General features: G+C 39.4%; 1 protein-coding gene across 12 annotated transcripts in view; it reads right to left on the bottom strand.

Moving 5' to 3' along the window:
* Positions 1-12,124, bottom strand: part of ptprfa (protein tyrosine phosphatase receptor type Fa) — a 378,163-nt gene that overhangs the window by 20,329 nt on the left and 345,710 nt on the right. For all 12 annotated transcript variants that reach the window (XM_044360537.1, XM_044360536.1, XM_044360540.1 and 9 more), the window contains 2 exons: positions 7,525-7,648; positions 7,138-7,313 (listed from right to left, as the gene is read on the bottom strand). In XM_044360537.1, the coding sequence (XP_044216472.1) occupies positions 7,138-7,313; positions 7,525-7,648 (300 nt within the window). The remainder of the gene's footprint in view (positions 1-7,137; positions 7,314-7,524; positions 7,649-12,124) is intronic.

The raw sequence follows: 12,124 nt of genomic DNA, 5'->3' as shown, positions 1-12,124 counted from the left end.
GAGTGCAACACAGCTGCAAGCAGTAAAGGAGCTGGTTTCTACAGCTGAACAGTTGGCTATTTGTAAAATTAAGAACTACGACAAAATAAGAAAGCTACGGTTCCAAAACAAGGTCAAGGTCAGGTGTGAGGGAGAAATCTGATTACTAACCTGCTGCATGTGTACGCACATTTACAGTATCAGCATCTTAATCCTTTAACAATAAGAGCTCTCTGATGCAACACAAAAAGGAGTAGCAGTGACACAGTGTTTAAACAGGGCATCTCAGACTAAAAAGACTGAGTCATAGAGCTAATTGGTACAATCAGCGTGTGCCCTGTTAGTGTTGCTGTTGTTATTACACTCTTGGCTGTGGGAGGGATGGACTCAGAGGGTGACAGTGGGGGACAGGAACATACATTTGGACATCAGTGCTGACTTGAGGGGACTGGTGGCCTCAGAATGCCAGGCCACAGGAGCTTGGCATAACAGATGGAGGGATTACGCTTCATAGACCTAGGCAGTGTGTGTGTTTGTGTGTGTGTGTGTGTGTGTGGTGGTGGGGGAGGGGGTGGGGGTGTTGTCTGGCGAAGGCCCGTGGCTGAGTGCAGGGCAACATGGGCTTTGGTAAAAAGGTGTGTGAAGAGCTTGTTCACCACCTGGAAAAAAAATCACACACAAGTCATACTAGAAATCTGAGATGCTGTCCTCATCAGAAAAACAACAGCATTGATCATTTGTCAGCATGATGGTTACATTTTTATGACAAGTGACCTCTTACCCAGCTGTGTACTCCAGACCTTATCCCTCCTATATTTAACTAGGTATCTGTTAGCTAACACAGATTTTATGTTAGCTGAAAGGTTCAACATTCATGTGATGTCTTTAAGAGCCTGTAGTGTCTGTCTGAGGTCCTGGCTGTTGTCTGAAATGCTTATAGCCTTGTAGAAACATTGTCAGACCAGCTGATTGAATGTGATTTACTGCCCCTGCTGACACTAGTTATCACTCCAGTTCTAGTACATGACTGATTTTTTTCATTTCACATTTTTCACAATTCAAACTGCTTGTGGATTTTGGCTAGCTTACTTTCATTTCACTTACATTCATACTGGTGGGTAAAGATTGTACATTTGCAACAGTAGAACATTAATGTTAAGTTGTTGTGGTGATTTCATGTCTTTTTCAACAACATATGGATGGAAAATGTGGTGACTGTTTTGTGTGTCTTGTGATAGCCAAGTCCAGGTTAAACTACTATGTTACCCACACACCACACAACACAAGACACTGTATACCCATGCTGAAGCAATACCTAGACCCAAATGTTCTGTCTGTCAATAAGTTTATGCTGTTTATGCACCATGTAAGCCCACTAAAAAGTAAAATAATAAAGGACTTAAAACAAGATTTTCACACAACAGTGATTCTCAACCAGAGGTACTTCTGCAGTTTTCAGGATATATGAAAAGACTGTGAAGTAGCTCAACTAATTTCGAAACATGGAAATTGCAATTTGATTTAAAAAATCTGCATATTGAGTCATCTTTAACACCTGAACCTGAACACTACACTTTATGTTCAGTACGCATGAAAACTGGTTAAAAAGAAGCGAGCAGAGAAGTCTAAACAGTTAGCTAAAAGTCATGAAAAAATGGTTGAAATAGTTAGTTGGATGTAATAGACAAAAATATGAAAAGATAAAATAATAATGATGATAAAGATGAAAAGATAGATGAGTGGTTAAAATACTGTATATATCTAATGCTTATAAATGGATATAATGGTGATGGTTGTAATATCTATTCTGGATGAAAGAGAAGAGGAACACACACCAGTGTTGCAGAGGGGCTGACCACCATGAAAGTGCAGGTGTGAAGGAAGGTAGTCACACACTGGAAGCCATGACATTTTGGGGTCTTCTTCAGGGTACTGTTATGTCAAAATGTTTTTTTTGAGTGTGCAACTACCTTCCTTCACACCTCTAATATCTATTTTAATGATTATAATGGTTAGAATAGATAGCTAAGAGTAATCAATAAATAGTTCTGCCACTGCTTGAACAAACTGGTTCAACGCTATATGAATATACTGTAGCAATATCCATTTATATATAATGAGTGTTAAATAACATCCAGTTTTACATCAATTCAAATAAACACACTTGCAACATGACAGTTTGTGTTGTTGAAGGGTTACCTCAGCTCAAAGCCTGCCCTTCAGTTTATATTGTACTTGAGTGGTTGTAATTAAACAAGTTACCAAAAATGTGGGTCCCCTGAGGGTGTTAGGATCCCAGTGGACCTGCTCGCTTTCCCCACTTGATAATCCAGACTTTGTTCAGTTTGGTACAGTGAACACTGCTAGCTGCTAGTCTAAGAGAGAAAAGTGTGGTCATAGCATCTGCAGTGGCTTTTGAAGCCATGAGTTCTAAGCTGCACCCCACTTTCATAACACATGGGACAATAGGACAAACACTACATATTTCAAATCTGGATTAGAAATCATATGTGATATAGAAGTGGGACACAGTTTTACATACTGCTCACTGCCATCTTGTCAGTTGTTTAGAATAAGAAAATTTGGGCAATGGTGCCGAGCCTGAGAAGAACTGAGGTTATGCAAACAAAAAGTAGTGACCATGGCTGTGATTGGATGAGATCTGTTTATTGGGGAAAACATTCACCCAAAACATTCTTTTGTCAAGACATAAAGGAAAACTACAGTTTCTTACACCACAAAACTGTATTCACCTAATTAATCTGAGAATGAGGCAATATTGCTGACAGTCCAACGGTTCAAGATACACATGCTGTTTGACAATCAGACAGGTTGTAAACAAACCCCCAGATACGATAAACTTATTTAGAACTAAAAATGAAGAGTAAAATTACCATCACAGTTAAAACATGCTCGCTTCTCCTGTGCAATAAATCATTATTAGCAACATTCTTTTCTGCTCTTTTTCATGCCCCATTGGATCTACTGTATTTGCAGAAATGTTGCCATGTTATGCAAACTCAGGAATTACATCACTTCTATAACTACAGTGTTATAAAAGTGATGGCCTGAGCTACAAAAATATAACCCATGTTGTTGTTGAGATAACTAAAGATAACCCTTTAATATTTGCTTAATGACAGAATACTATTACAAATCTTCAAGACACACATTAGAAGAAGTGACATTAACTATTGAGACTCCTATTCTCTTGTTGAGAAATCATTTTCCCATTTACTTCAATACAGACAGGATTTTCCTGCAGTCAGAATCTAGTGTTTAGTGTCTAGTGGAGCTACAGTTGATCTAAGGTCTAATCTGACCTCATGGAACTGCAGACACTTGTGCACTGACACAGTGCAGTTACAGTCACAGTGATGCTTCAGACTGCAGCATTTATATTATTTAGCAAGTGTTTGATGTTTTCTTGTTTCTGAAAGTGCTGTAATATATTTTACATTTTAATAAGTCATGGGACATTTCCCAGTGGTGAGATGGGATGAGCTGAGAGTGTAAATGTCAGCCTGTGACATTAGTGAACGCTGCAGTGAGTTAGTAAAAATGAACAGATAACACTGCAGAGGGAGGGTGATTGTGTTCTGTGGCTGCTTGTGGCCTGCTTTTACATGACTAGAAGGTGAATACCTGCTGGAGGGCACTGATTGGATACATGAGCTACTTAATGCTTGGTATTATAATAAATGTGCACATTCCAGTTGTGTTCTTCTCAATAGTCATTAATAGGAACAAGGCTTTAGGTGAGGAATTATTGTGCTTGATGGTGCTGTCAGTTCCACTCTGCACTCACATCTCGTGTATGTTTTCTTTCTAAGGATTGGAAAAACTACTTCCAAAGATAATCTATAATACTACTACCTGCTTAAAATGTAAAGTAATAAGCAATTCACTGAAATGCTGATAGAGCTAAAATGCAAATTGCTGACTCAGTGTTACTTTCTGTAAATGGCTGCTTTGTTTCCTGATTCTACAGATTGAGCGATTAAATTACCACAGTCCATTAAATAATTTATCCCAATTCTAAAGCTCTAAGTTCAATTCAGCTTTAACAACTGCTGTTTAATCTTTAATACAGTGCAGGACAGGTCAACAGCTACTGGACAGATTTTCATGAAATTTGGTGTAGATATTTAGGTCCCTTTATCTTTCCTCCCTTGGCCAAAATTTACACTTACACTGACAAACAATGTGGTCCTGCTGATTGGGGCATCAGATCAGAAAACACTAATATACTGTAGGTTTTGGAGGACTTAAACACAAAATATGTAAGCTCTGCTGCTAGGGGGTCTCTCAATCAAAACAATAACAAAAGGTGGAGTTTGAGCCCAAGGGGCTGCTAATGTTTGCCCAGCTTGTTTCTCTGATAATTTAAGATCCAGACATCTGATGACTAAAATCATTCATCTGGTTAAAAGATAATTAAAAACGACCAACATCTAAAAAGTTTATTGTAAAAATGTGTCTTAAAATTGAATACATTTATGACAGTTTCTGGTGGACAACCACAACATACTCTTTGGTAGATGCCATTGTAGTGGACAACCACAAGGCCGGCGCATGCATCTTGTGTGTGTTTACTCTTTAGTAGAGGGGTATGAGGCCATTGACAGGTGACCAAATGAAATGGACCGTCACCTTGATTAAAATGACTGATTTCTCTGGGTTTGAAAATTGTTGGAACAACAAACGGCTAAGTAAACTTCTGCACTGTCTTCAGAGTTAAATTCCTCAAATTTCCACAGGTGAATTGGTGCTTTTGACCAATTGAAACCATCTTGACAGTAGTGACAGGAACCACAATAGAGGCAGCTATGATATTAGCTGTGTCCAGGTCAGTATCCCTACGATTTATGTTCATATTAGATGATTTTGCAGCAAAGAATTTACATTCACATATTGTTTGCTTTTTTAAATCCTGATCACAATCTTTCCCTAACCTTACCCAAATGTTTCAGTTGCCCTAACCTTAACAATATTGTAGTTGTATTTGCTAGTTAATTTTGTCATTGAACATGAGCCAAGGTTTTGCAAAATCGTTTAATATCATCTAGCAATAAAGTTGCTGTGTTGCACCATCCGATTCTATATAACTCTGTAGCATGGAAGTCAGCCAGTTTTGCAGACTATTTTGGCTGGCTAGCATCAGCAGGTTACCAGCTACCGAGTCTGTTACTCTTTAGATTATCAGCCACTGACACTGCACACTGTTACCCTAAAGGTCTAAAGTTGTTACAAAATTTTAATTAATTGTAGTTTTTTTTTTTTTTTACTGTAGCCGCACTGATTTTGATGCACATTAACTGCAATCCATTAGACCCTCACATTAGCAGAGACAGTGGACACAGAGACAGGTTGTGTTTGGATATCAGCAGCAGCCATTACCTGAGTCACAGGTTAGAGAGCACCTAATATTTCCTGCACCTCTGGCTGAACCACAGATGGGTGTTATTGGCTCTGGCAGAGGGCTGATGGTCTCTGTCAGAAATAATAATGGCACCCTGCTGTGGCACTCAGTTCTGCCCTTTGGTTGTGGAGTTATTAACAGTGTGAAGGAGGGCTGACATCATTACTCATATGAGCTCTGCCCCTGCCCTGCTGGCTCTCATCTGCCATACCTCATGTCTACCAACAGGGTGATGCTGTTGCAGAGCCAAGCTCTGGATGAATCTCTAACACTGGAGCTACAGCCTGATGTAGTACACTACAGAACAGTGTCTCAGTTGACTGATGTATGGGACACAGTCCTATTGTTCATCATGTTTTTGTGATGGTCAGAAAACTGTAATGATCATTTTACAGGTGTTTCTTTAGGAATGAGTGTGTATAGGAAAAAATCTTTTTGGTCCAGACAACAATTGCTCAAAAAGTAACCTGCTCTTAGATTTGTAAAGTGTGAGTTGTAGTAGTGAACATAAGGATATATTTATATGTGTGTAAATCGTGTTTCAAGTAAGTGACAAACATTATTTGTGTGAAAAGTGAACATTGTGGCACTGAAAGCAGTTCAAATTTCTGTCTTATCTTAAAAAACCACAAACCTTTGTGCAAAGGTAGCATGATAACCACAGAGCCACAACGGCCACATTCATGTAATTATAGTTACATTATACTGAATAACAGACTGAATATCATAATTTACTGCCTCTCTGTCGATGAGGTTTTTTGTGAGAAAAAAATATAAGTGGAGCTTTGAGTTGAGATGATTTTGTCAGAGTACAGTCAGACAGATGTGTTGAAGCAGAACTGCTGCTGTCAGCAGGTACGCTGCTGCAGAGAGACAGAGGAGAGAACAGAAAGGCTTTTCTCTCTACTCAAGAGATTAGTTGAATGAATTATAATAAAGTAATTGTTTATTAATACATTGTTTATTTCATTTAGCCTACAGTGGTCTTAACGACTATTTACCATATAACTAAAGTACATCAGAAGTGGAATAACAGAGTGTCTGCAGGTCCTTAAAACGTCTTAAATTTAAATTATATAGATATTAGACTGTACATAAAGATGGTTCAGCTGAGCAGGAAGTCGCTGGCGGTGCTGCTGGACCTGGATGGGCTGCCATAATAATAAAATTAAAAGTTCTGACTCCATTTCTACTAGCTGTGTCCCAGTTGTCAACTGCAGCTGTCAAGGTTGCTAGGTAACAGGAGTGGTGCTTTGTGACGCAAGGATGAGGGTGGGAACAGCTAGTGATGCAGGTGGAAATCCTCTGCAGACCAGACCGTCGTCTCATTTAACGACGCTCATTTCCGGCCTGGCGGTCTATGAGAGACAAGCATTTGTAGACTGTGTCCTTCCAAAGATGCAGAGATCCTGAATTGGGACACAGCTATTGCCTCTTGCAACAGTACACAGCTCCGCCCACCTGTGGACAAAGAGCCCCACCCTGCATCGTTAAGCTCCACCCTCTCCCTTCTAAGTAAACATTTAGAGTGGGCCTGGGCTTGTTTTTAAGGAGGTAACTTTAGTTTGTTTGGAAAAAAATGGATGAAGTGGTTGACTTCTGCTATATCAATGATTTTTGTTTGCTCTATTTCTGTATCTAAAGTGCTTTGTGCCCCCAATTTGATAAATACACTGTAAGCCTATTGACTAATGTCTTCATGTATCATTTGTACTATTAGTCAACATGAGGCTCACCCGTGACTTCTCCTCCAGGCGGGTCATCATAACGACGGTGCAGGTCCTCTGCTCCCACACCATCCTCCAGAAGTCACTCAGCGTCTCCGGCAGCGGCCCCTGAGTAGCGATGTAAGCGTTCTGCTTCCTATAGCCGTCAATGTAGTTGGCATTGATGTAGTCGCTACCGGGAACTCCTGCAGGAAGGAATATGTTTGACAATGTTAGCAAGCATATTAAATGAGAGCATGTCAGAAAAAAGGAGGGCTTCTTACTAAAATATGATGAAATACACATAAAACAGAGGAACAAGGGAAATCAGAAATAAAGCTTGTTCTAAATGAAGGTCTGGTTCTCTCTGCAGTGGAGGAAAATAAAGAATTAACAGTGTGAATGTGTGTCTCTCACCATCCACAGGTGTGAGGATGACCCTGGAGTGGTCGTAGGCAATAACATTTGCATAGCGATTCTTTGGCTTATTGACCTCCAGGTTGGAGTGCTCCCATGTGAACTGCTGTCCTGGATCCACAGACTGACATGCAGAGGAGGAGGAGAGGAGGAGAGGGATATACAGAGGTGGGAGGGAGAGAGAGAGAGAGAGCACATAATCATTTATTACAACAGCGACTGTATTCTTTTCTGTAGTTGAAAGCCTGTCAGAGCTCGGGGTGAAGAGTCCAGTTCAATAAATGTGACACAGAAACTAATTCGTCATCCCTCCTTCAGCCTCTGGCTCTGTAATATGAAAAGCCCTGGATGATCTTTACACCCCCCCGGATACACACTGAGCTGTTTGGACTCATCCAAATCCCCTCCAGCGTTCCACCTACCAGCTCAGTGCCTGATATTAACAAAGAGCACATCCAGTGATGAAAGGAACGCTACAGTATGCAGTAAGGGTTTGGGACAAAGGCCTAGGATGTTTCCCCACTAGCATACATACGGGACCACTATGGTAGTACTGCATCAAAAGTGAACAGATGACATCAATCTTTATCGTTTTGATATGCCAACTTTGCCACCTTAAAACTTTTACTTCAATGCTTTTTTTTCGGAGGAATCTGTTATATTATTACTTTTCATTTGCAAACTCTAAATACACATAAACACAGGTAGGTGGAAACATGTTCTATGTATTGATGTTTTATTTTTATTTTTTAGTGGTGTGGCTCCAGAAATAGCAATGTTAGTTGGTCCAAAAATGAGGACAACTATTGAATAGACCGCCATGAAATTTAGTTCATAGCATAAACATCATAACTCCCAGAGGATGAATCCTAATAACTTATCTTACTTACACTGTTCATTTATTTAACTGGTGCTCCCCTGACTTTTATTCTCGCACCACCATCAGGCCAAAATTTCACTTTGTCTAATACTTTACTACTTCCTTCTCTAGATGCTTAGTTTTGTTGACATTTATGGTAAGTTTTAGGGGTGAGTGTTTTTCAAGTGTCTGTAATATGATAGTGTTTTATGAGCAACAGGTTGTACTCATTGTATCATATTGTAAATAAAGTGGGCAAACTGCAGAAATTCTCATTTTTATGTGATTTGTAACATGAGATTATGACAGATGATGAAATATGCTTCTTTAAATTGTATTTTCAACTTATTTATTTTTACTTTTATAGATTCTATCATCGCTGTATATGAGATGGAAACTCATGCCTGTGTTCCAGTGATGGTGTTAGTGTGTGCTGATATGAGCTGAGCAAGTTTTCACTATGCTGTCTGATGATTGGTCTCTATTGATGCAGGCGCAGGTTTAGCTGAATAATGACATGCTGAAGATTGTTATTCATGATTGACCTTTTACGCTCCTACTACTTATCTCACATCATCTGGAAAACAAACACACACCCATACGCATGCACACACACACACACACACACACACACACACACACACACACACACACACACACACACACACACACACACACACAGACACATGTACAGACAAAATGAAGCAGTGGCAAGGACTCTAATATCCTGCTGCTTTTCTGACTGGCTGGGCGGCTGTGCAGCCCCCTAGCCTACAACTGATAATAATGACAATGGAGAAGGAGGTTGAATGCACATCTTATTTAACAGCCTGTTAGGTAAGGCTTCCACTGCACTGACAAACCACTCACATTACAGCTAATGCGCTCGGCTGACGTGTAGATCAGTTACAGAGTCAGTGGAATCACACTCACAGTGCTGCAGTTCCACTGCCAAAACACAAAGCAGGTAAACACAGAGAGAGGAACAGCCAGGCGTGAAGCATGTGGAATGGATGATGGCACAGCCAGGCCGGTACTCAGCACCTGCTGCCACATTCACTCAGTTGAGAATAATTACTGACTTAGCTTTAATACACGTTACAAAAGTCCTGATTGGCTTTGAATTGGTTGGTCTTAACACACATAAACTTTCACATAAACTTTGGTGAATGCTGTTGAAACAACGTAAAAAATGAACTTGGGTGATTTTTATGTGTTATTTAATGTTTTCGGTAACTTCAGATGCTCTGCATCACATATACTTACATGTAGATATGGAAGAAACACAATTCTAAGGCTGCAACCATGCTCCGTTCAAGTACGCAAATACAAATGGCAATGCCTGGTCCAGCTGGTGGAAATGCACAGACCTGGTGAACATACTCAAAACGAGCTCTTACACACTGGTGGACGTGATCAATCTCAGTCCTCAATAGGCTGATTTAATCTAATCACTTTGAGTGTTTTCATAACCACAGTAGTGAACAAACATGTCGTCTGTGGAGGAATGTGTACTGCTGCACAGAGGAAAGAAAAATAGACAACAGAAGATGTGATGTGTGACCTTTGAACTGCTCACAGAGGAAGGATGGAGACTTCCTGAAGTGACAAAGTTCAGTTAGAGTTTCATCAAACTGATCAGCATGATTGCTCTGAGCAGAAGTGAACCCAAACAACAGGGGTCAGCTTTCTCTTGCTGTATCATGCTACGGTGACCCTCGCTGCAATGCTCAGACTGCAGCTCTTGCTTGGATCATATCATGAATTTTCAGGTGACACAATCTAGAATGCAATGACACATGAAATCCATCTTGCGTAGCTGGAAGTGTGAGTTTGCATGGAGCATGTATGGAGCCTAAATTAGTTTTCCTGCACCTTATGAAAACAAACGCACAGATACGAATGTACTGAATTTACAGTGTGTATGTCTGAGATATTTGCTGACTGTACAGTAAAACCACGTGGCACCACTGTTACTGTAATCTCATCTACAAGACCCAGGACCCCCACTGACATGGACCCTATATTTTACATTTTTTTTTATTGTAAATTTCTTTCTTTCTTTTCTATGTTATTTCGGATCACTTTATTTTGTGTTTATTTTTGACTGGTATGCAAATTCATTGTATGTGCAAACCTACTTGGCAATAAACCTGATTCTGATTCTGAATATAACCACTCTCTATGTGCATTTGTATTTTTTTTTTAAACATTTGTTTACAAGACCCATACACAGTGTTATAGATGCAAAACACATTCCATCTTCATACAGTGCAGTGCTGCAGACTCTTGTCTATTAGCAGCAAAAGCAGAAGTAGTGTGACATGGTTATAGAGCAACAAAACCTCGTAGGGAGGAGGTCGGACTGGATGGACGGGCAACACAGGGTCAAACTTTGACACTGGCTACTGCAGTATGTTTCCTGTTTCCTTAACATTCAACATTGGTATCTTTTACCAGAAATGTTCCTTAAACTTAACAAGAGGAAGTGGTGGCAAATAATTTATAACAGTTTTGGATTGAAACTGAGAAACAGTTGTTGTCCTGCAGAAAGGGATGTTAGATCAGAGGACTTGTTCATTGCTCACTTGCAGTGATGTGCATCAAAGAAAAACTACAGTTTATTACAACTTGGGTTTAATTTTTGTAGCTCTGATCAAATTGCACTCACCAAAGTAATTACTGAGATCTTAGAATGCTCTAAAAAAGGGAAAATAAGCATGTGGGGTCAGACGATCAGACAAACAAGCAAACAGATAGTCAAACTGATTTGGAAGAGAAAACAAAGGTCAACAGTAAACTCATTACCCAAAAGTAACCAAATACCTGTACTTAATTTGTTGAGCACACTCAGTTTTCCTGTGCAATGAGGGAATATTACTGACATTTTAAGTGAGCTCACTTTCAGTTTGCCTTCCTAGTAACAGATCTAACAAACCTGCATGATTGTCTGACTTCCTGATGTTTGCCTCGTTGGACCTAATGTTCATTTCCTTAAACTTTACCAAAATCTGTCTTTATTTTCACTGACAAAAAAGAGGAGAGAGACTATTATATTTTGACTGTTTTTTTCCCTAAATTACAATCCAAATATCCAAATATGCGTGTGTGTGTGTGTGTGTGTATGTGTGTGTGTGAGAGTGAGAGAGAGAGAGTTGGAAAACGCAAGTGTCGGTTATATGCTGGAGTGTGTGTTGGTGTGTGTGTGTGTTGGTTATATGTGGAGGGGTGCAGACGAGGAACTGTGGGCAAATTAATGACCTCAGATCAATTTATTTTTATTTTTCAATGCAAGCAGATTGCAGTTGGTGTGTGTACAATATTCTTTTCAATTTTATTACTTTTATTTCTGTTGTCCAGACCAGAAGGGTAAGTTTGTACTTTGGGCAACCAAAAGAATCAAATTTCAAAATGTTTTATTGTCTGTGCAGCTCCCAATGTTTTATTATAGTTTTAAAGAAAGTATTGAGCTCCAGTTGTTGAATTGTGTTGGTTCAAAATAAACATATTTCATGTCTGGATGTATTCCTTAAATTGATAACATCAGACCAGACACTATCTGCAAAGCTGCATTCTTAATCATTCAACCTGTGTTTTTCATCAGATAATGATAAGATACAATCTTATGTGAAATAAGTTTGCTGAAATGACAAAAAAATATTGGTTTTGACTAGATTAGACTGACTGAAATATTCATTGTAATCTGATAACTAAAAAAGACTAAAATGTCAACAGTTTTCA

Source organism: Thunnus albacares, chromosome 9, assembly GCF_914725855.1.
Source record: "Thunnus albacares chromosome 9, fThuAlb1.1, whole genome shotgun sequence".
In the NCBI taxonomy this organism is placed as follows: domain Eukaryota; kingdom Metazoa; phylum Chordata; class Actinopteri; order Scombriformes; family Scombridae; genus Thunnus; species Thunnus albacares.
Note: the sequence above shows the minus strand (reverse complement) of the source record. Positions and strands in the feature narration are given on the sequence as shown.